Source organism: Gastrolobium bilobum, unplaced genomic scaffold, assembly GCF_033153095.1.
Source record: "Gastrolobium bilobum isolate Gb01-03AN ecotype WA unplaced genomic scaffold, APGP_CSIRO_Gbil_v1 utg18939, whole genome shotgun sequence".
Taxonomy (NCBI): domain Eukaryota; kingdom Viridiplantae; phylum Streptophyta; class Magnoliopsida; order Fabales; family Fabaceae; genus Gastrolobium; species Gastrolobium bilobum.
Window position 1 is genome coordinate 55,722 of NW_026895595.1, and position 24,436 is coordinate 80,157.

Consider the following 24,436-nt stretch of genomic DNA (forward strand, 5'->3'; position numbering starts at 1 on the left):
ATATTTAGATTAACGCTTTCGCAGTATCTCATGTGAACGTTTTTATTAATGATTTCAAAAAATGTTTTTAAAAAAGTTTACTCGTATTTTTATAAGACGCTTTATTTATTTTTCCAATAAAGTCTTCTGTTGTGTATGCTAAATATCATGTATCTTAATAATCGGAGTACTACGGGGTGTTACAGATCCTACCTATATATATATATATAAGTTTTAATGTTTCTACGGTGAATTTAAATAAGTTATCTATATTTGCTCTCAAAATGATGTCATTTTTAAAAAATTAAAATATTATTATAATCCTGAAATAAATTATAATTATAAAAATACTTTAATTTATATCTCAAGATGACATCATTTTGAGTTCAATATAGATAAGTTATTAACTAAAAAAACCAACCCATGTATATAAGTCATAATATGGTAGAAGTGAATAAATTTTTAGTGCTACTGTTATATCAAAGATTTCGTACATCTTACTAATAGAAATATTACATGTGAACTTAAATTTTCTTTACTCTCCTACGATGTGTAATAAATCCATAGGTGAGATAAAAAATTTATTCGGTGGGAGGGGTCACTTGAGGCCAACGTGGCAAAGCTTCCTTGGATTTCGAGAAGAGATTATGTGAAGGAAAAGCGAAGATTGAACAACTTGGAGTTGAAACATAAGATAGTTTGAGACAGACAGAACCAGAACTATATCATCTACAAGGTTCCGGTGACCATGTTTAAGCATTTCCTAAGTTCATTATACTAGATTTCCTTTGTCTTACATTTCCCATGACCACACTTGTGCAACTCTCCATCAAATTTTCACACTTGAAGCCCAACTTCTCCTATGATGGCATATACAAGAGACCCGTTTTCTCTTTCTCTCAGTTTGAAACAAAGTTTTCTTCTTTTCATCAGAGTAGCTTCAAGCTGAGAGCATACAGGGAGAGATGGTCCTACATGGGAGGTACAGTGTTTAAAAATGGGGTTTTGTTGGAAGAGAAGGGGTGCAAGAGGGAAAAGAGAGTGGCTTTGGTGAAGAATAATCAGGGGTTTGGCTTCAACGGTGGTGGTGGTGATGGAAGAGATGATGGTGCTACTGCTAGGATTTTGGGAAATCTTGCTTTAGCTATTGGGTTAACATATCTTTCAGTGACTGGACAGCTTGGCTGGATTTTGGATGCTATTGTATCCATTTGGGTATTATTCTCTCTCTTTGTTTGCTTCAATTAGTCATATTTAGCTTATTCAGCTTAGTATATATGCTATATACTTCTATTCTATCTTGTTTTTGAGTACTCCATCTTTCTGTGCTGAGTGATTTAGTCCATAACTTCATATTTAAGCGATTTTATTGATGGTTGGTGCCATGTCCTTTTTATGTTTTAGTTCAATAATTAATCAGGAATTATTACCCAAATTCTTGTGTTATTTAGAAGCCATTAGTTTACCATCATACATAAAGGAAAAATGCACGAGGGACAAGGCTATGCTAGAGTGAGTTTGTTTATAAAAAAGAGTAACTAATGATGTATTCACTCTTGATGTAATTTAAAATGCATCATGATCTTAACCCACTAAATTTTTAGGGTGGATGCATCTTTACTTGTTCACTTTAAAGACAAATTCACTTTGCTTGAGGCTCCCCGCCATTGTAAATAGAGAGGCTGTTTTTGCAAATAGAACCAATTACTAACCATTGTGTCAAGGCTCACCCTCTTGCTATTGTCATGCAATATATGAGAATTTTACTATACATGAATTTTAGTTAGTACACCACCTTTGAAGAAGAAAGCAACAAGATAGATTAATAACAGATTAACAGAATAACCACTATGAGACTACTTAATCTATTATTTAACTTATCATGGCAGAGGCTGGCTGAAGTAGAGCCAACCAAATAGGTTTTCCAATCCTTGTAGAATCTTCCTCTCTCCTGGTGTGGCCTCCTGATTACAGTATTCTTCCCATCTTCTAATAGAACTTTTGTTATAAATTCAGATCTCATGTAATATTAAAAAAAAGTAAGAAATACAATACACATCAGTGTGGCAATTGAATAACGAATAGGTGAAGGATAATTTTCCAAGACTTTTTAAGCAATCAGCACCAGAATATTAAATTAAAGTTCTATGCAATCTGTGCCTTTGTGGTTAAAATAGGCAGTCACCAAGGGGAAAGTGTTACATCAGCAGATAAAACATGCTAAGTGATTAACCAGAAAAAAGAATTGAATTCTCAATCTGTAAAGAAAAGCTCTTGAGATTATTTTAGTAATTACTATCCTTGGTTCCTGTAACATTTGACACCAAAATGGTTAAATAGCTTTCAACGTCTAAGTCTAAATTGCCTGACTAATTATTTGCCACAATACATGTCCATACTACCTGTCTCAGGAGATGGGGATCAGCTCTTGTTGCCTGCTTTTGTATCATTTCTTGTTTTTCACCTGTGTAAACACCATCATTGTTTGATAGTATTTCTTAAAAAAATTGTGATATAAGTTCTTCCTGTTCAATTCAATGTAAATTATTTGTTAAAAGAATTGTCTACTAAAAACTCATTCCTCCAAAATTAGTATATGTAATTTGATTATCTGACTGCCTTGATTTTTCTTCTCTTTTTTCCTTTTTCATATACAGATTTTTGCAGTGTTAATACCGATAGTGGGTCTTGGTGCTTTCCTCTGGTGGGCAGGACGAGATATAATGCAAGGCACTGTGAGGCTTCTTCAAAATTTAACTCTGAAACTTCTTGCTTCTTTAACTTACACTTTTGTGGGATATGTTGCTTACAGTTATATTATTTAATTGCTTTTACATGTTTCCATATTTGAACTTAAAAGTCATTTTTTCCCAACTGGGAAACTTGTGAAGAAATTTATTTTTAAGAAAACTTAAGGAGAAAATACTTATTTTATATCAAACTAGCCTTTTAATTACTTTGTATCAATTTCTTGATTTTTTGCTATCCAGTTATTGTGAGTGCCTAGAATGTAGAGAAGTACTCTATTCTAAGGTGACTTGTACCTTTATTGACTGGTTTTTTTTTTGTGTGTGTGTGGCGTGCACACATCACTTGTATATGCAGTGTCCGAATTGTGGAAATGATTTTCAGGTTTTCAAGTAAGATTTGTTTGCACATCTAATTAAGCTACTTATAGATGATTGTTTTGAATTAACTCACACTAGCGACGTGTACTTTATAATGTCTAATTATCTGTTTCAGATCCTCTCTAAATGATGATTTGCAGCTGTGCCCGTTCTGCGGTCAACCTTTTTCTGGTAAGAGTTGATTTATTTGCTGGTCTGCCCATAGATTTTTCGTGTTGCATTCTGTCAGTATTACACTGAACTCTTTCTCTCTGTGGTTAGCAAATTAAGTGACACAATTTCTATTACAGATTTTTAGTCAAGGGTATTAATGTACATTCTACAAATGTTTTGACTTTGTTTCTTAGCAACACTCAAACCTACTGTTACTTGCTAAAACTATTACTGTTCTTAGTTCCTTTCTAAACTAAGGTTGAGACTTGAAAGGATGCCATGCTCAACAGACATTTGCTATATTTATTGCATATATAATGTTCATGATGTCTCATTTAATTAATCTACTTGCTATGCTTCATACACTTTCATGCGTAGATGCTTGAATTTTACCATATACTTAAACATGCTAGGATAGTTTTACTTTCTCTATCCCTGTGTTAGTTATGTATCTTCTTATGGATTTTGGTCTGTAAATAATTAACTCTTTTAGCTGGTTTTAATGAAGTATTAGCTCTGATTGTTGCTTCTTCTCTATGATTCTGATTTCTGAAGTACAAGTTAACAGCTATACAATGACAACTGTGGATTTCTTCCCACTCGACTGAAATTTAATTTTTCTTTTTGTCTTTAACCATGTCAAAGTGTCAGTCTTGTAAAAAAATTTAGTTAGTCCTGTATTTTGGTTAAATGATATTGTAAAATCTACAGGTTGCAGAAGACATGCAACCCTGAAATAGGATGATTGATTAACCGATAATATGTTTCTAATAGCTTTAATTTAGTTTGTCTTTTTGTCCTGTATTTTTCTTTTTGTCTTTAACCATGTCATACGTCATTTTAGTTATCTCGTTATCTTTTAATGTTCTGATAGCTTTAATTGCCTGGGTGATAATGATAGCCTTTTCTTCTACATGAGATAACACCTTTTGATTCATAGATATGCCCACCACCAATCTTTGTCATACTTCAATGTTACTTCCACATAGTATTTTATGATTGATTAACCGATAATATGTTTCTAACTGTCAATTCATACGTCATTTAAGTTATCTCATTATCTTTTGATGTTCTGATAGCTTTAATTGCCTGGGTGATAATGATAGCCTTTTCTTCTACATGAGATAACACCTTTTGATTCATAGATATGCCCACCACCAATCTTTGTCATACTTCAATTTTTCTTCCACATAGTATTTTGAAAGTAGTATGTTAGTTAGAATGCTTCATATCATTCACTGTCCTTTTATTCAGTACTATTTCATTTTAAAAATCAGACATGCATATTTCTCGCTGTTGAATAAGTTTATTTTGATATCAGTTGTTGGGAATGAGTTTGTTAAGGACTCTGTCAAGTTTTCAAACCAATCTACAACATTTGGACAAGCATTCAATAATTTCACCCGTTCTAAAAATGGTAATCTGCACAAGGCTTGTTACCTTTCTCCCTAGTACATTTTGTTTGAATGCAACTCTCTTCCTTATCCCCCTTCTTTTTATTGTTCTCAATCTTTGTTGATGATGCTGTGTACCATTGGCAGAAAAAGATTCTGGTAGAGCAATTGATGTTGAAGCTGAAATTAAAGATGCAGACTGAGTCCCTATAGCTATAACATGTTGGTAAGTATGTTGTAACTAGCAACTGTTGGTTGACTATAGTTACTTAACCTATCAATCATGATCTGTATGTCATTCCTCCACCTTTCTGGCATGTGTATAACTGACTCTTACTGAATTGAAATTTGCCAAGTAATGTTTAGCAATCACCTGAAGATAGACAACAACACTTTAGATATTTCCTATACATAATATCCACCTTTATAAAACCATTTAGGATGAGGAATAGTTCATTTGATAATGATGCATTAGTTAACTAATATGACTTAAGATGCCTTAGCATTTAGAGTTGGTAAATAAAATTAAAATTTCAGGATACTAGATCTGAATTCTGAAGTATACTTTTTTCAATGGTAGCATTGTGATCTGAATCATGACTTCAAGTAGACTATTCAATCCCCTCACTACTAGTCCACTCAGAGTAGCTTAATTTCTGAATAATATGAACAAGTGAAAAACTTTTCCAGTAAAATCAGAGTTACGAAGAGTCTGGAATATGTTAGGACCATCTCAGTGCATTTTGTAAATCTGGACTTTCTGCTAGTGATTTGCATATTTAACTACTTGGGTCCTAGTCCTAGTTTAGCATGTCATTAATATTTAGTATAGATAATATAGAGTGTCTTTTTTTTTTTTTCTAATAATTGTTTCTCTATTTGGCTGCCAAATACCTTTTGAAATTTGCATTGCATTTTCAGGATGAATACTCTTAAGACATATCTTATTCAATCAAAAACAGGCTGCGGCTTGCATTTGGCTTTGTACTGAAGACACAATGAATGAAATGCATTCTAGAGAGAGGAGTGTGGTGAGCAGAGTAACACATTCTTGAGAGGAGAATGGTGAGGAGAGTAACATTGCAATTGTAATATAAGTTTTTGACTGTGATGTTTCTCATGTCACGCCTCTAGTATTTTGGTTTAAACCAAAATACTGCTTCATTTTTCATTTTTTAGGTACAAAAAAGGTTATGGGGAATAAAGGTTACTTCATTTCAATGTTAGGGAAAGCCTTGACAACTCTTTCAATTATAAATAACCCGTTACACGACATAGAACTAAAGTAACACAACGTATCTCAATGTTTACTTCAATTTACATAAATCTAAAAAACAAACTGTGGAGTAAAAATCTTGAAATGAGAGAAATAGTGACACGGGATATAGCAAGGTTTAGAAAACTTGACATAACGACTGCAAGTTTACAACATAATAGAGAAATACTCATATCTTTAGATTCAGTTTGGTTTCTTGTGCTTCTCAAATGATATCAGGAAATTGACCAAATTGAGCATTTTGATTTTATGTCTAATCATTCATCAAATTGATAGGTTATTTGTGAATGACAAAGCTGACCCCAGAATTTAGCAAGACATATAGCAATGAATCCTCTCATATATTATTCAACATGATCAACAAGTTATTATTTTGTCGTTTCCTATCCTAGTCTTTTGTCATTTCCTATTCCAACGGTTTTTTTTTTCTTTCTCATCTTTATCACCATGAATAATTAAGATCTATTTACATAACTTGATTATCCTATATATATATATATATATATATATATATATATATATATATATATATATATGAGACAAGATTCTTTGACACCAGTGTCAAATTTGAAATTTGATACCTCATCTGAGAGTCGTTAGATTAAAAAAGATCAACGACTCTGATTTGTAAGTATGTGACACCATTGATCTTTTTTGATCTGACTGCTCTCTCAGATGAGGTGTCAAATTTTAAATTTGACATTGGTGTCATGATCCTACCTCTATATATATATATATATAGTTTACATTTTTGCAGCTGTTGTACGTGCAGCAATCAAATACTTGTCAAATATATACTTGAAAGCATTAAATGCTGGGAATTATAACCATACAAAAGATGAAAGCATTAAATGTGAGGAATCATAATCATACACATGTCGTTGCTGTACATAAAGCGGCTGCAGAAATAATTTTACCTATATATATATATATTTGGATGCACTCAATTTCACCTTGCCGTTTATATATACTTCCTCTATATATACACACAATGTCATCTTTCATTTCTGTTCTGGGTAATCATAGGAAAGTAATTTAATACTGAATTTTTTTTTAAAACTGTATTAGTTGCACATACAACTAATATGAGACTATATATCTCAACACGCTCCCTCGCCACAAGAGAAAGTGGAGGGCGGCGAGGCTCTGGTACCATGTAAAAAATCTTGGGATACACCATCCCAAAAGCTAGCTCAAAGGGTGGGAGTGCCCAAGATCTTATAAACTCCACATTAGTTGCACATACAACCAATGTGGGACTATATATCTCAACAAAAACAAAAATCAGTCCTCGTAAAATAATATGAAGGATTAACAGAGATACATACACCCATGCAACCCAAGGTTCCAGGTTAAGAGATCTGGAATATGTTGAAATTGACCCAACATCCATCATCAAAAAACGTGTTCTCATGATACTGATAATTAACCCAATTTACAAATTTGTTTCGTCATTGTGTATCTTTTTCTTCGTACGTTGAAGAATTAGTACAAAAATTACTTAATTTTAATTTTTCACTTTCTTCGATTATTTGAGATTGATCTTCCCAAATTCTATTGGCAAATTATTTCAATTGTTGCTAACGTAATTGGAAATTTTACACTACCACGAAACTTGCTGAATCAACAAATGAATAAATGTAGTTAAGGACACAAAAACAAAGCATATCATAACAGAAGAGTGATTACAGTTGGAAGATACATTTGTATGTAGTCCGTTCATAATGATTTTTGTGGTTCGGTTCAATTTTTTAAATTGAATTAAATTGCGCTGGTTTTGTTTTTTTCAAACCAATTAACTTTTATAAATTAATTTGATGCCGAAAACGCTTAGAAAAGTGGCTAAATAGTTAAGATTTCATAAAAGAGTAACCATTCGTTTCTCAATTTCAATTACAAAATAAAAAAATTCAACTCCCACGATAAGGGTCATAAACACCATTTTATAGATAATTACAAATTGATCCAAAATTCAAAATTCAAAATCTAAAATACTAAGAATAAGGAAAACACCTAAAATAAATATAATAGTAATAACTTCTAAAAATTAATAAATAATTAAAATTAAATCATTCAAAACACGTCTCAAATCTTGTATCTTAAATCATGCTAAAACTGTTGCTTTTCTTTTCTTGTCAAACAATTTATAATCATATCTACTGCTTCATTTGGACTTAGATTTGATCGTAATTTGTTATATTTCAAATTACTGCTTCTTTTAATAATTGAGCCATATTTATTGGGGCACAATTTTGGTTGACTCCGAGTTTCTTGAATCAATGGTTAAACCATGTGTAATGAGCCAACTGTAAGTGCATCATTATCCCTTGCTAGAAAAAGATTCGTCTTCGAATCTTCTTCATCTTCACTGATCTCAATTTTTAGGTAGAAACTCAAATAATAATTCTTCCTCTATTAGATTCTCATCATCTGATTCTCCATCAAAATGGTCATCATAGACTGGATGATCATAATAAACTGAATTTTCATCGTAAGTTGGATTATCACCATAGATTGGATAATCATCATAAACAAGATTATGATCATAGACTTCAAAGTTAGGAATGTTGAATTGCATCTCGATATCTTGAAAAGTGAACCGATTTCCAGGTTATGCTCCCCAATTTCGTCCATGGTTTACAATCCCCAGAGGATTGATGTCCTCCTCTTCATCATCAGATGCGTTCTCTAATTCCATTCCTTATTCGGATTGAATGCCCAACTTTGTTCTTGCAAGTTGCCGTTCCAAATCTTGGATTTTCTTGCACTGCGCCTCTACAAATTATCGCTTCAAATTTTGAATTTTCTCACTATGCGCCCGCACGAGTCGTCGCTCTAAATCTTGAATTTTCTTGCTTTGCGCCCGCACAAGTAGTCGTTCCAAAACTTGGATTTTCTTGTCCAACGCCTGCTCAAGTTGTCGCTTCAAATCCTGGGTCCGTCTTCTTAGCTCTTCATTTTCTATGTCTCGCGGGTCAATCTGACGCGATTGTCTATCTTCTTTAGGAACGAATCCACGTTCCCTACCCTCATGATTCTGCCATCGTCGACCTCCAAATTGGTTGAAGGCAACCTAATGCTCTGATACCAAATGATGCCGAAAATGCATAGAAAATTGGCTAAATAGAAAGTTAGGATTTCATAAAAGATTAACCCTCTCAATTTTAATTATGAAATAACAAAATTCAACTCCTACAATAAGGGTTTCGAGTACTCTTTTATAGACTAATTACAAATTGATCCAAAATTCAAAATCCTAAAAATAGGAAAAACTTTTTGTTAACATTTTCAAAAACTCATCTTCCCATCATATTTCTGGAAATCGTGATTCCCAGATAAAAAAAATTTCCTCTACCAAAGGTCCCCTAAGGATTTGTAAACAGTAATAGGATAAAACAAGGCATAATCATAGCTATGAAATTACCACTATAGCAAAAAGGAAAGGGACAAAACCAATATATTTGCCCCATTTTCGCCTCATTTTTACGATAGAGAAGCTTGATTATGCTTCTCTGAAATTTGAAGTGCGACGAAAAGAACTAAATTTGATGAACAGGGAGGTAGAAAATAAGGAATATCAAAAGGCAAAAAATAAAGGGTTTGTAATAGGGTTGGCTCGTAACCCGCCAAAAATGAGCCGGGTTAGGTTGGCAAAAATGAGCTGTAGCCCGAGCCGACTCGGCTCGTTTCAACCCGTGAACAAACGAGCCAACCTGCGGGTCAAACGAGCCAGCTCGCGGGTTGAGTTTTTTTTTTTTTTATAAAAATTACAAAATATAATATACAAAAATGGACAAAACTCACACATGTTGTCATCATTTTTTTTTCTTCTCTAAATCTAAGTCTCGAATCTTCTCACATCCCTACCAATTTTATATTGTTAGGCTGTGCTGGCTCTGTTTGGTTTAAATATCTTACCCACTTGGTAGCAAGTGGTTCTGATTGTTTCTTGATGTTGATGCAAATTTATTGTGAAAAAATTTGAAACTAAAATATTTTGCTTTTATTTCTCATTTTGTAACGCTTTGTTTAAGCTAATGAAAGCCACATAGCTGGTGCATTAATACTACTAGGTCATTTAAATAGGCTGAAAATAAGCCAACCCGCAAGCAATTTTTGAGCCAACCCATGAGCCAATTTTCGAGCCAACTCACGAGCTATTTTTTCAAGCCAACCCACGAGCTATATTTTTGAGCCAACCCGCGAGCCAACCCTAACCCGACTCGTTTTTTCGGGTTGAATGCGGGTTGAGTCGGGTCGGGCTGGGTTGGCCCGTTTTGCCAACCCTAGTTTGTAAAGCAGCAAGCAATCAAATGGAGAAAAAGCAGTATTTGCTAGCTTTAAAATAATTGAAAATGAATTTTTTCACGTTAAAATTTTATTTTCAAATTTTTGTTTATATTTCTTTATTCATTAATAATAATTGAAACCCATCTCTTTAATGCATTGAAAGAGAGAGATAGAAATAAAAAATTTACATAACCAGTTCATATAAAATTTTAACACGAAAAAATCCACTTCCAAAACCATTAGATTAGTTTGATTTGTGTGCCTGTTTATCTCAGATCTACTATTAACATAGTATGAACATAATTGACTATATCATCTTCTAACTTCTTTTTTACTATAATATTTCTCTTTTGACATTTTTATACATAAAAAATTCATGTAAGCTATTAAATTAACATAACATTAGACTAGCACATTTTCAGCATTATCACTTGGTAGCCTCTTCCCATCCTCTATAGTTAACACTTTCCTGTAATTAATGTTTAGCAAATTCTTATAATAATAATAATGATAATTTAACACGCTTAGCACTTCCTACTTAGGAGCAGTCAATGCGATTGATGAAAGGAATGTGGTTAATTACTCAAGGGCCATAAAAGAATTGAACACTATTTTGAAACAGATGATTTGTTCTAATGAAGCTAGTCAGAATCAGGGGTAGGATTAAAACCAATATAACGGTGTCATGATTTTAGTGATATGCTAATAAATATTAGTCTCTGGATGTGATTAAGAGTTGGTGTAGAACTGTTTGGTGCTATCAAAAAGAGTCCTCAAGTGAACCCAGAGTTCACGTTGGAAGGTCATATTAGGGAATCTGGTAAAGTTAATCGGCTACAATCTGTCAAAGATGTCCATATCCTTGAGATTTCATAAATGGCTTTACTTCTCTCATGTAGTAGGAGAGAAGTTATCTTATGTTGTGAGATAAATAAAGTAGGGCTCATCAATTTTTTTTTTAAATAAAAAAAAAAAACACATCTTTTTATGTGAGTGTAACATGAGAAATATAATTTCTCTTTTATAAATTATAACAACCACAAACCTTGTTTGATGCTCCAACTTTCTGCAGCAAGACATGGCAAACTAAAATTAGTAAGAGAGTTCCATACTTATTATAAGATGCAAAAAAAAGTCATCTTGTAAAGTTAACAGCCAACAGCCAACCAAGCAAGTACTTATGATGTACAAAGAATATACAAAAATAAAATTTTGTAAATGATACATGGATAGTATATGCATGTAGTCATCTGGACATGGTAATAGATACTTTTTTTTTCACTTGTCCTTTTTCTTCACTAAGTATTGTTAGGGGTGTGCAAAAAAATGGTTCACTTGCCCTGCGCTTGACTCGACCTTGACCTGACCCATACATATCTATATTTTTTGAACTGGTTTAAATACTGACCCACTTTTATTTGGGCCAGTTTTAGACCTGACTTGTTTTAATATTGACCCATTGACCCAACACTTGACCCATACCCATTATGTGAAAAAAAAAGAAAATCACAATTACATTAAAAGAAAAGTTTTAACGTAAAACAATTACGTCAAATTTTTTTACGAAAAATATTTACATAAAAAATTTTCGCAAAATTTTTTGACGAAAAATATTTTCATCAAAATTGGTGACTAAAAGCATTTCTGTAAAAACATTTGACGGAATATTTTTTTGTCAAACTTTTTTACGGAATCTAAATTTCGTCAAAATATTTCATCTAAATTCTTTAAAGATTTCGAAATTCGGCGAAAGTTTTCGACGGAAACATTTTCATTAAACTTTTTAACAAAAAAAAATTTCGTCGAAATTTTTAGCGAAACACATTTCTATCGAAAATTTTCGACTATATATTTTGTCAAGTTTTTTGATAAAAATATTTTCATCAAAATTTTCAACGGAACACATTTCTGTAAAATAATTTCGTAAAAATTTTAGACAAAAAATATTTCGATAAAAATTTTAACGGAAAAAATATTTTGTCAAAATTCTTTAGAGAATCTAAAATTCGTCAAAAGTTTCGAATGAAACATTTCCCTCAAAACAATTTCCATCGAAAATTTGGACGAAACACATTTCCATCAAAAAAATTTGACGGAAAAAAATTTCATCAAAATTCTTTACAGATTTCAAATTTCGGCGAAAGTTTTCGACGGAAACATTTTCATTAAACTTTTTGACATAAAAAAAATTTCGTCGAAATTTTTAGCGAAACACATTTTCATCGAAAATTTTCAACTAAATATTTTCATCAAGTTTTTTGATAAAAAATATTTCCATCAAAAATTTCTATGGAACACATTTCTGTAAAAAAAAAATTTGATAAAAAATTTTGACAGAAAAAATATTCTGTCAAAATTATTTAGAGAATCTAAATTTCGTCGAAAGTTTCGAATGAAACATTTTTCTCGAAACAATTTTCGTTGAAATTTTCGTCAGAACACATTCCCATCGAAATTTTGAACGAAAACATTCCGTCAAAATTTTTTATAGAATTTTTTTTTCATTTAAAATATTTGATGGAAGAAATCACTTTCATCAAAACTTTTGACGGAAACTAAATTTCGATAGAAAATTTATTTTTGTAAAAATTTTCATTAGCGAAAAATTTCGTTGCTTTTCGACAAAAAGTATTCCGACGAAAAAATAATTTTGTGACGAAATTCTCGTCATTTGCAATGTAGAAATTTCGACGAAATTTTGTAAGGAAACCAAGTCAAAAACGGGTCAGGTCAGATTTGACCCACTTCAGAAACCAAGTCAGGTCAGATCTGATCAAGTTCTGAACTAGTTCAATAAAATCCAAACCAAGTCAGACCTGACTTGGATCAAATTAAAGCGGGTCAGATCAAAATACCTGACCTATAAAAATCAAGTTGGGTCGAGTCGGACAAAAACCTGACCCGACCTGACCCACGCACCGCCCTAAGTATTGGAAGCAAGGCATCTAATTAGAGTAGAAAAAAGTAACGTTGGAGCACAAGCCGAACTTAGTGAAAATTATGAGGGGAAAAAAGAAGAACCTGCAAACAAGCCCGTGAAGGAACCAAGTTCATGGAACTTAAATTACATATTTATCTTTGACTTTCCAGTATTAACTTGTGAAACAACAAACTATCATATAAGCAAACCTCACTAGATAAGCCCAAACCAAAACATAATTTCCCCCAATTCATATCTTGATTAAACTGTTCAGGAATTATTTTACTCTCTTATTTGGTTTTCATTCTGAGCCTAAAACAGTGGTCACTCTCAACTATGCTCTTTTTGCCTCTTTCATTCCTTGAATAGAGGGCCGTGCCAGCTGAGTTGCTCCCTTTTTTCAGCAGTGTGCTATTGACATTGACATTGATGAAAGCAATGACGATCCATGGGAAATGACTAATGAATCTGAACTAATTTGCTCTCTTCTACGAGCATATCTTACACCTATTCTCTTAATAACTTTTTCATTTCTAATGCTTAATTACTTTTCCATTCCTAATGCCACCTTTTTTCTCAGCCTATGCGCGACTCTTTGGCTAATCTGTTCTCATATTGTATGAGTGGAGAATTTGATTTGATTGGTTTTTATCTACTTTCACGCCAATTGTGCATTTATAGTGGCTATACTAATAGTGTATCTAGCACATATACCCACACGTGACACGATATGACACGATACTCCAACACGTTAATTTAAAAAAATGTTAGATTTTGACACATTAGAACACGTTTTGATATTAAATAATATTTTTAATTTATGTAGTGAATATTATATTTAATATTCAATAATTTAACAAAAAAATGAATCTAATCTTATAATATTCATAAATTTTGCAAAGAAACGTAAGATATATCAAATATTTATATTAAACTCAATAAAATGGTAATCGTAATACAACCAATCTAATAGTTAGAACTAAAAACTCAATGCAACGCAATATTTGAACCTTTTTTTCAATTCCTATAACGCGTGTTGGAGTGTCGGAATGTCTGAGAGTGTCGAGAAGTGTCGGACACGACACGTCAAGAATTTTGAAGTGTCAGTGTTTTATAGCTAATAGCATTGATTACCCCGTATGTTATAAAAAATTATGTGTAGGATCCATGTTGGCACGGAAACCGAAGTGTGTGTAAGAAAATTCAAATTATCATGTTAAATGAGAATTATAAAACCTATTAATTTATCCAATCACAGTACATAATATAACTAACCATTTACTTAACAAAATTAACTATTGTTTTCTTTCATGTCACTTAAATTATGTCTGTAGGTCACGACGTCCACATCAATCACAGTAAATAATATAACTCTTGGAATGTAAAGATTCTACAAGTACCAGAACTATCTGATGACAATTTACTTGCAAAGAGCCATTGTTTTGAGAAGTTCCCTTGGACATGCGAGCTCCGAAGTAATAGCAAAGTGAACCAAATAACAATAACAAGACAGAGGCGCCAAAAATAGAGACCATAGCCTAGTAGTTATCAACTGAAGTAGTTATCAAGTAGTTATCAACTGAAGTATTTTGAAACATTCTCCAGTGTTACAACTAGTATTTTGCGAGAGTAAATACCATTTTCAGTTGTTACTGTTTACGATATTCGTTTTAGTCCCTAGCAAGTAAAAAGGCTATTCGTAGTCCTTAAGAAATTTAAAATGAACCTATTTTAGTCCTTTTGAGGAACTAATGTGGATCTTTTTTGAATTTGTAAGGGACCACGATTTCAACTAAATGGGTTCATTTTGAATTTTTTAAGGACCACGAATATCCTTTTTATTTGATAGGGACTAAAGCAGGCATCGTGAAATTTGTCCAACCAAAAACGGTATTTACTCATTTTGCAAAAGGTTTCAAACTTTGCAGTGGCGTTGCAGTAGAAAGATCAAACATAGCACAACAGGTTATGAGAATGATGATCAAACGGCATCTTTTCATCACATAAAATAGAAATCAAGAAACTGAAATCATATAGGGGAAGTGAGAAGCAATCAAAAATGAAAGTGGGCAAAATAAAAAATAAAAAACTTTTTCTCTGATCAAAGTCATGATACCATGAATACATAAGATATATATAGTAATAGCAGAAAACAAGGCATCATAGCCATGAATGTAATAATTACCACTACACTGTGGATCAGACATACAAATTTGTCTCAGCAAACCAAGAAAAGACAGCTTATTTAGCAGTGAAAAAAGTGGTCTTACCCTCTTGGTTTCTCCTTATTAAGGTTTAGATCTAAGCTTGATTAGTCTGTAATTAGTTTTAGAGAATAAAACCTCTACTTGTTCGGGAACCAATATCTACACAAGCATTGCAGGTGGAGGCCAAACAGAGTTTAATGGCACAAACTTTCTGATCTCTGCACAGGAAAAATCCCAATAACATTGAAGATTATGCACTTTTCCAACAGCATTCTATTCTAACAGATGAGGGAAGGGAAACAAAGTATACTACTACTCACAGAGCAAAGGTCAGATCTTTGAGAAGCCTCTCAGAAACTTCAAAGAAGAGACGCCACTTCAAACACAAACTCAGGGTTGTTCTCATCTCGTAGCAGCTGAAGTTGCACAAACTGACCATCCAGGAAGCCCTTCTCTCATCATAAGAAAACAAGAAACAAGACCCACAAAATCAACAATTGAAAACAGCCCAACATATCTAACAATTACAACACCAAACACACACACAAAAAAACAAAAAATCCTACTCAAACATCCTATAAATTATAATAGTCAATTTTCAATTGTGCTTCTCATTAATTATTCCAAAATTAAAGTAAAATGCAGATATTGGAGACAAGTCACATCCAAGGCTACAACTCCTTTCTTGTGTTTCTGATACATTTGTTGATTTTTTTATTTATTTTTTCATTTTTCAGTGCTGAACCCATTTTAGCTATAATTTGTTTTCTTCTGATTTTCCTTGTGCAGAGTTCACAAGTCATTCCAATTTAATATTCCATCTTGCTTGTCCCAATTGCATCTCAATTCTGATTAGTTTTTAATGCATTCTTCTTATAGTTTTGGCTGCCTGGACTTTGCATTTGGCAGACGAAAAACTCTAGCCACATTTTTGTCCATGCTGAAGATGTGTCATTGTCTCACCTTTCATTTTCTCTCTGCTTCTCGTTTCTTCTTCTTTGTTTGAATATTAAATCAAGAAGATAATAATGAGATGAGGATAATACTACCAACAAAGGAGGATATTATAAGAGTTATGTTGTAAGAAAAGTGGAGTGATTATGTTATAAAGATTCGTACTCTCGTGCTTTAAATTTTTTTTTTTTTTTTTTTTTGCTTCAAAAAATATTGGGCCCATAAAATGTTGAGTGTAGAAAACTCCATATTTTCCCTATTGCATGATGGATGCAAATCCCATTTATTAATTAATGAAAACATAATAATTAAATAAGAGTATTAATTTATTTTGGCATGCTGAAAAATAGAAAGAGAAAAAAAAAATTGGATTGTCTTTGAGTCATACGGTGGCATAGCCTATTTTAAATTGTCTTGGAATAATTTTATCTCATATTCAAATCTATTAAAGATAGCATGTGATATAAACATTGTGAAAACTAAATTTCAAAAGGGACAAGAAAATGTCATATAATTCACTTGTACTCTTATCATATTTCAAATGTTATTAGTACGAAGGGTGTTAAATGCAATTGGTTGTGATGCGGGTTGCTATTCATTGTCAAGGATGTGCTGGAAAAGTGAAAAAAAACTTGTCTAAGATGGAAGGTATTCATCAATACTAGTTATATACCTTTCAGATTTACAGGGTTAAAATAGGAAAAAGAAAACCCTTACATAAGTCACTTATTAGACAACATTAATATATTATACATTTTCGTAATCTGAAATAAAAAATATATATTATTTATTGGAATATATGCACTAAGAACAGCGGATGGATGTCAACATTTAGAATTTATTGTTTGTCATTTAAAAGGATGGTCCTTTTATATGAATGTAGTGTGTTTTTTTAAATTTTAAATTACAAATTTTTCTCTCCACTTTCTCTTCTCCAAGTTTGTTCTTTTATCTCTCTTAAAAGAATATAAATGTGTATATTTTCCCCAACATTTAATGAAGAAGAATGGTCCATTTTACTTTTTCATGCTTTAAAAATTCTTTTAACTCATTAAATTGACACATGTTAGACTAGCACACTTTCGAGATGGAGCCTCATCTCCTCTACTATAATTTATGCTGAGCACTTTTTAATAATTAATGCTTAGCGTGCTTAGTACTTCTCAATTAGCAACACAGTTGATGAGAGGGACGAGGTTGATGATTTAAGAATGAAGAAACCATAATTTAACTCTTCTTTTTAACAATCTTTTTTTTTTTTTGGTACACCCTTTTTAACAATCTTAAACTGTACATACAGGGAGTTATATATGGATCTCCACTTTCTCTCTATCTCAAAAGCCAAAACAACCCATCGAATTTCATATATATTCCAACAACCACTTAAAATTAGTCAACGAATTTCATGTTATGAGGACACTTTTTTCTTTCTTTTTGCCTCTATCTATGGCAACTTCTCAAAACTCAGGAGCCAGAAGTTGGTGCTGGACAACTTCTAAATGAGAAAAGTAATAGAACCATATCACAAAATGGTTTAATTTATTAGAAGGCAGGCTTGTATCCCACAAAATGCTGAAATATTACCAGAGATGATGATATGCATAAGTATGAAAATACCATAGCAGTCGTAGAATTCCAAAAGGTGTAAAATTATTCCTAAACCATTGCTTTAGGAGTCATGCAAAAGCCACTAAAACTAACCAGAACTGGCATGTCTCATTACAAAGATAAAAATCAAAACCCGGTGACCTAAAATCAAGTAGGGCAGCTTATTGGAAGATGTTATAACTGATAACAACCTCAAGCCTTGTCTGATGCTACAACGTTCTGCAGTAAGACATGGCAAAAGAATTTGTAAGAGTTCCATACATATTTTAAGATGCAAAAAAAAGTCATCCGGTAAAGTTACAGTCATCTAAGCAAGTACTTATGATGCACAAAGAATATCCAAAAATAAGACTTGTGAATGATACATGGATAGTATATGCATGTAGCCTTATCAAGCATCTTGCTTTTTTAACTAATCGAAGAACCTAATGAACTGTAATAGAGCTTAATAACTAGAATGAACTGAAGAGAGAAAATAAAAGCTTAGCAATATCAAAGCCAGTTAAAAGATAGAGATTTTGGACGTAGCAAGCAGAAAGCCATCTTGGCTTCTATTGCTTACTACATAAACGTATAAAATGAAAAGAAGCATGAGCTTTATTAAGTAAAATCATGAGAAGAAGGCAGTACATGTACATAAACATATAAAACGAAACAAGTATGAGCTTTATCAAGTAAAACCCAAAAAAATAAAAAAGCCGGTGTATGTCCCCTGCTAATCCAGAGTGTACAAAGTGGCCATAAAACTCATCAAATTTCCAATAAAGGTAAACTTATGTACCTCTTCCTTCTTGTCCTTGCCTCTAGTGAAGAACTTGTAACCACTATAGAAGAGTACACCCCATCCCGTCAACGAAACAATCACAAACTGCAACAGCAGAAGAGAATTTCAATACTTTAGCATGACCAAAACTCAGAGAAGCATGTCTATGAAGTCATGAGGTGACCAAAATGTTCCCAAATGGCATTTCTCAATCCCCATCCTCACTAGTAGTTCAATTGCAAATCACTTTTATCAACATAGTGAACTAAAAAAACTGAGTTTATGTTCTTTTCTATCCCACTTTGTGTATGTATATAGAATTATATCAGAAAAGTGTGTCTGTGCCCGCTGTTCTACAGGAGCAAGTTCCCTTAAATATCAATGTCAATATAAACTTGTACAGAGAGACTGGTTTCAGTCACAGGTCTTCCTCAAAAAGAAAAAGCAAACATGCAAAGAAGATACTAAAATGACGCAACGCCAGAATTTTCTTACTAATACCAAAATGACACAGCATCAAAATGTGGTCAATCTGGAAGATCTTAAACTAACATATGAGAGAGCTTCATATAAACCTAAAGTGACTCACATGTTCTTCTTTCCACTTAGATGGACTCATCGGGTCCTGCCAAAAGTTCACCTTTGGAGGTCCATGAGGATCTGCAACATGTCAAAGTAATACACGCAAGTGATTCTTCAATAAAGATAGGACAAATATTTCACTTCATTAATCACTCCACTTGTATCAGTGGTTTATATTCATTCTTAACCAATTTTCAGCACATTAAGTTCCATAGCCTAACAAAGCACATTAGCAAACTAACAATCAGTGAACTTTCCTTCTTGTTGCACCATCATAAGACCGTTGCCGTTCCATTCAAGTACCATCTCATAATACCTCAATGGCACAGCAAACTGTAAAATAAAATGTTCTTCCCACAAACTACAGCCTAAATTGCAACGTCTTACTAAAACATCATGAATATAACTCAACATGGCACAGATTAGAAAAGTCAGACACTCCCTTTTTCTTTTCCACAACTAGGATCACACTCAAATATATAGTATTATACCAGAACATAAGATGCAACAACTATACAATTATGATTTTGGATCTTCGGAGGAGCATAGACTTGGATTGAGCTGCAGTACTGCATGTTAATGCAAGATGATACTATACAAGTGTGGTCATTATAAAGGAGTTAAAAAAAAAAAAAAAATACTCCATTCTTTCAAGAATAGTTGTTCTTACCATATCCTTCAGATGGAGACAATTAAATCATGAACATATCACAAGATTATGAAGCTATGCGTTTTATTTTATTTTTATTTTAGAATCTCCTAAGTGCCCAACTTTATATTACGAAATGCTAAAAAGGTAACGTATTTGCAATATTCCGATGCCCATTTTCCAAATTTGAAAAAAGATTTGAACTTTTCAGTAACGAATTATAAAAACGGATAACCCTTTTAACCAATGGAACCATAACCAAAGTGCCGAATAAGAAAGGGAAAATCAAAATACCACCACCGCCAGCCATGCCACGCCGATGAACGAGGGAAACCGCTTTTGGTGCAGAGAGCCGACCCATATTGGTGGCTTGTCGAGCCACAGCAGTCCACGCCGCCATGTTTCGGTGATGATTGATTCTGAGTTTCAGAGTGCGAACTGCGAAGCACAAGAATATACGAGAAAAAAGGAAAACAACAAAACAAGACCAACGAGGTAATTTTTATGGATTAATGTTGGAAAAAAATGTTTGCGAAGGACACTACCTGTTAAAAATTAAAATGGGTAATCCCCATATTCCCCTCCATTAGGCAATAGTCCGCATAAGTTAGATAAAAAAGTAAATGACACTTAATAATAAGGTTTATATCAACCAAAAATTCTATGGAACGGGGCTAGCCTATCGAAAATTCAAAATTATAATTTTATAAAATTTTATTTTTTAATCATATTAAATATATTAAAATTTATTTTAACAAATAAATATTTAACACTTTCTTAAAATATTTTGTATATTTTAAAAAAAAAATTGTAATTTAATTTTTTTTAATAAAATAGTATTTGTACACAAATATTCAAGTGAAAATGTAAACAAATTTTAATATAAGCGAAAATTTAATTACTTCCTTTACTAAATTCGTTATTAAAGGATGTCATTAAATGAATATTTTCTCATCGATAGTCGTAACAGAATAAAGTAACTCTAGCAGAAAACCAAAAGTAGCTATAAAAAAATGATCTTAGTACGAATAATTGTTCTTAATATGTTATATATTTAAAATTTAAATCATTAATTTTCTTCGATCACTACTGTTATAAAAATATTTTTACTTATTATTATTCATAAAATTACCAAAGTGCATTGTACACAATATGTTTCGGTGAAAATTTAGATATACAACATGATTAGACATCAATAGAATTTTTTTTTATTGATGCGCGGATGAAATTTTCTGTTGGAATATATCACCCCTGAAAATTTTATTCTTTACTTACATTATGTTTATAATTTATTTTATAAATATTAAATTTATATTTATATTTTTTTATATTTTTAAATAATGAAAATTTTTATTAAAGAAAAGCTTGGCCGGCGGCCAACCCTAACTCGACCCGCTAAATTATAGAGTTTTGAGAATTAAGGCCGAAAAAGTCCTTATCACAAAAAGATCTTAATAAATTAAAAATAAACTTTAAGGATTAGCCCATGGGCTTCAGCCAAGTTTGACACCTCTATTAAGTCTCTTTCCTTCACAATATTTTTATATTTTTCTCCTCTTAATTTTTTAAAATAGAGAATATAAACCCACTAAATATGCATCAGAATACAATAATTTCATGAAAAATAATATAAATTATATTATTTAAAATAATAAATATTTTCTCCATTAATATTTTATCTTTTACCCACATGAAAATGTGTGAGATTTATGTTTTTTTTTTCTATCCTCCCCTCAATTTTACGTGCGCCCAATATACTTTGTAGAAGATGAGAAATATTAAATTCTTTATTTATTTATTTGTTTTGCTATTAATTTTTTGAAATCTTTTTAATAAATAGCAAACTTCCCAAATTCTAAATTGGTAACATCAAATCATTGTTTGGTCCAATATTTGTAAGCATATTCTTTCTTCTAGGATTATTGTGCTGCTCCTGGGTTGATTGGAACAAAGTTTAAGGTTTAAGGCTTTTGTTTGGTTACCCAGACAATTATTCTCAGCCCAAACAAAGTGTCAATCATCCATCACGTGCCAAATTCTCACCTAGAGGCCCAACTTTTTGTGTACGAGAACATGGCCCAATTTTTACTTTAATTTGTATCGTAATGTACATTACTTTAAGAGGGTTTGGTATAAAAGAAATTTTTATTGATCCAGAAAATAAATATTATTGGAATATAGTGAAAAATATATTTTTGTTGGAATATTATAAAAAAGGTGTTTAGAAGGATCAAATTTTCTCGGAAAATTATGAATAAATTTACTAAGTGTGTGTTTGGTTGGTTGTGATATATTTGTGAGAATATGAGGTTATTTTACGAAAATAACCCCAGTCGTACGTTATGTTAGCAAATATTATATTTTTCACTATTGGAAGAAAACAACGAAAGCTCTGGGTTTGTTGTGAGAACAAAGACATACTTTTTCAAAGAAGCTGATCGACATCTGGGCGCGTCTGTGGTTTCACTATTGGAAGAAAATGATGAACATCTGGGTTTGTTTGCAAATGCTTTCACACTGTATGAAAAGGAAGGTCAATTCCGTCAATAATTTTGCGCCTAATTTTCCATTTTCCTGGGCAAGAAAAGGTTCCATCTAATCTATGGATTTTTTTGCTTACAGACCGTACCATTACTTACACATACTACATCATTGCCAGGATTCTTTACCATTTTTGTCAACCAAACATGGGTTTCAAATTTCTCCAACCTTGATTTCCCGAGAAAGACAAATTAATCCGGATACCAAACGCTCCTAAGGTGGCGTTTGGTTGAGGAGAAATTTTTTGAAAACTAGGGAAATAGAATTGATAGGAAAATGGTAAGAAAGTGAGATAAAGTGAGATAGATAGGAAAATGTAAAAAAAAAGTTGTTTGGTTGGATAAAATTTTACCAGGTAAATATATCCAAATTTTGAAAACCTATGTTTGGTTTTGGAAAAAATATAGATAGGTAAATGTTATAAAATTACAATTTGATCCCCGATACCCTTATCCTAAACAAAAAAAAAGTGGATCGTATGCCATTTGTCCTCAATCAAAGATATTTTCAAGCTTGAACATCTTCCAGATCAGGTGGCTTGTTGTATACCCCGGTTGTGTTGACAAATTTCTTTGGATGCAGTTCCACTCCTTGAGTGCAAGTGCCGGTGAAAAACCTTGCAAGCAACCATATTTGATTTCTTGCAAAGATTCTTTTACCCTTTTGACTGGAAAATTGAGTGCAGCTTTATGGCCTCTCATGGAAAATGCAGTTTGGTCATAAGCTAAAGCAGCAGACTCTGCACTATCAAAGGTTCCAAGCCAAACCCTTGTGCCATTCCTCGTTGTATCTCTAATCTTTGCTGCAAATTTTCCCATGGATACTCCTTTGCAAAACGGTAGAGCAGATACAACCTACTGACGCCCTAAGCTGACCACACACATCATCTCTTGCATCGTATTATCTGTCTTGCCTTTTCAAAGGGTATATTGGTTACAAAAAAATGAAGTCAACAGTGGTTTACCCATGGTTTTACAAAAAACCACATAGCAAAACGCTGTTGTAACGGTGCGAAAAGCTGTCTTTTTGCTTACAAATTGAAAAAGCTATGTATTTTAGAAAAGTGACTTTTTGTATGAATCTATTCAGCCAAACACTGGCTTTCTGGAATCCAATGATCACTTGCCTAGGTAAATTTTGTAAAGAGGCCAGCCAAACACCACCTAAGAGATCATCAACAGTCTAAAAAGTTACGTGGTGCATTTGAGTGGAGAAGCTAGTAAGTTTTTATCACCAAACTGAGGGGCTATCACTGGTGGCTTGCATGTACAAAATAGATCTATATAAATATAGTGAAGACGTGTGAGGACCCAAATATAATTACTTTAGGTTCATTTTACTCATTCACTGAATTTGATTAAACTTTCCTGATTTGATTGAATTTTACTGGAATAATCGAATTATCTATTCTTTTCCCTCGATGCCAAGAATGGGGTATACACTTTTTCACTTCATTTCTCAATTCAAATCCTGACCATTAATTTTTAAACTAAGAGCTAGGAACACGATGATATAAAGTCGAGTTGTCGAATATAATGGACTCTCCATCCTACGTAAGTAAATATGTCTCACAAATAACAAGCACCACACACAACGGCGGACCTACATATATTTTTATGTCTGCAATTGCAAACATTAATTTTTTTTTTTATGGTTGAAACTGATGATTTCGGTAGTTGACATTTGATGATTTATAGTGCCCATGTCTACATATGATTTGTGTTAAGTTGAAGGTGTTTTTTTTTTGTTTTTCAATGCGTCTCAAATTTTTATTAAAAAAAAAAATTCGGGGCGCAACCCCAAACGCACCACTAAATATGCACACACAAATATAATTTTCTGAGTTCATTACTGAGTACATTTGTGAATCTAACAGAAATTGGTAGAAAAGTTATTTCGGCCAAACATAACTACGATAAAAACCCATATTCTTCTGCAATTATCAAGCACACCCACTCACTCATCTAGTGGTTATCCTCACTATTATTACAA

General features: G+C 32.4%; 3 protein-coding genes across 4 annotated transcripts; 1 reads left to right on the forward strand and 2 right to left on the reverse strand.

Annotated features, from left to right (window-relative positions):
• Window positions 1–639: 639 nt before the first annotated feature.
• Window positions 640–5,907, forward strand: LOC133318541 (uncharacterized). Of its 2 annotated transcripts, none has more exons than XM_061520552.1 (7): window positions 640–1,194; window positions 2,637–2,714; window positions 3,085–3,119; window positions 3,223–3,278; window positions 4,582–4,677; window positions 4,802–4,880; window positions 5,617–5,907. In XM_061520552.1, the coding sequence occupies exons 1-6, from the start codon at window positions 784–786 to the stop codon at window positions 4,855–4,857; spliced, it is 732 nt and encodes a 243-aa protein (XP_061376536.1). In that variant the 5' UTR covers window positions 640–783; the 3' UTR covers window positions 4,858–4,880; window positions 5,617–5,907. The 2 variants fall into 2 exon arrangements, with proteins under 2 accessions (XP_061376536.1, XP_061376528.1); XM_061520544.1 differs by having other exon boundaries at window positions 5,576–5,904.
• Window positions 5,908–17,823: 11,916 nt separating this feature from the next.
• On the reverse strand, window positions 17,824–20,410 carry LOC133318591 (uncharacterized). Its single transcript, XM_061520604.1, has 4 exons — window positions 20,198–20,410; window positions 19,262–19,332; window positions 18,691–18,777; window positions 17,824–18,128 (listed from the first exon to the last, which is right to left on the reverse strand). The coding sequence occupies exons 1-4, from the start codon at window positions 20,301–20,303 to the stop codon at window positions 18,102–18,104; spliced, it is 291 nt and encodes a 96-aa protein (XP_061376588.1). The 5' UTR covers window positions 20,304–20,410; the 3' UTR covers window positions 17,824–18,101.
• Window positions 20,411–22,935: 2,525 nt separating this feature from the next.
• LOC133318571 (ethylene-responsive transcription factor 1B-like) lies at window positions 22,936–23,262 on the reverse strand. Its single transcript, XM_061520585.1, has one exon. The coding sequence runs from the start codon at window positions 23,260–23,262 to the stop codon at window positions 22,936–22,938; it is 327 nt and encodes a 108-aa protein (XP_061376569.1).
• Between the last annotated feature and the right edge of the window lie 1,174 nt (window positions 23,263–24,436).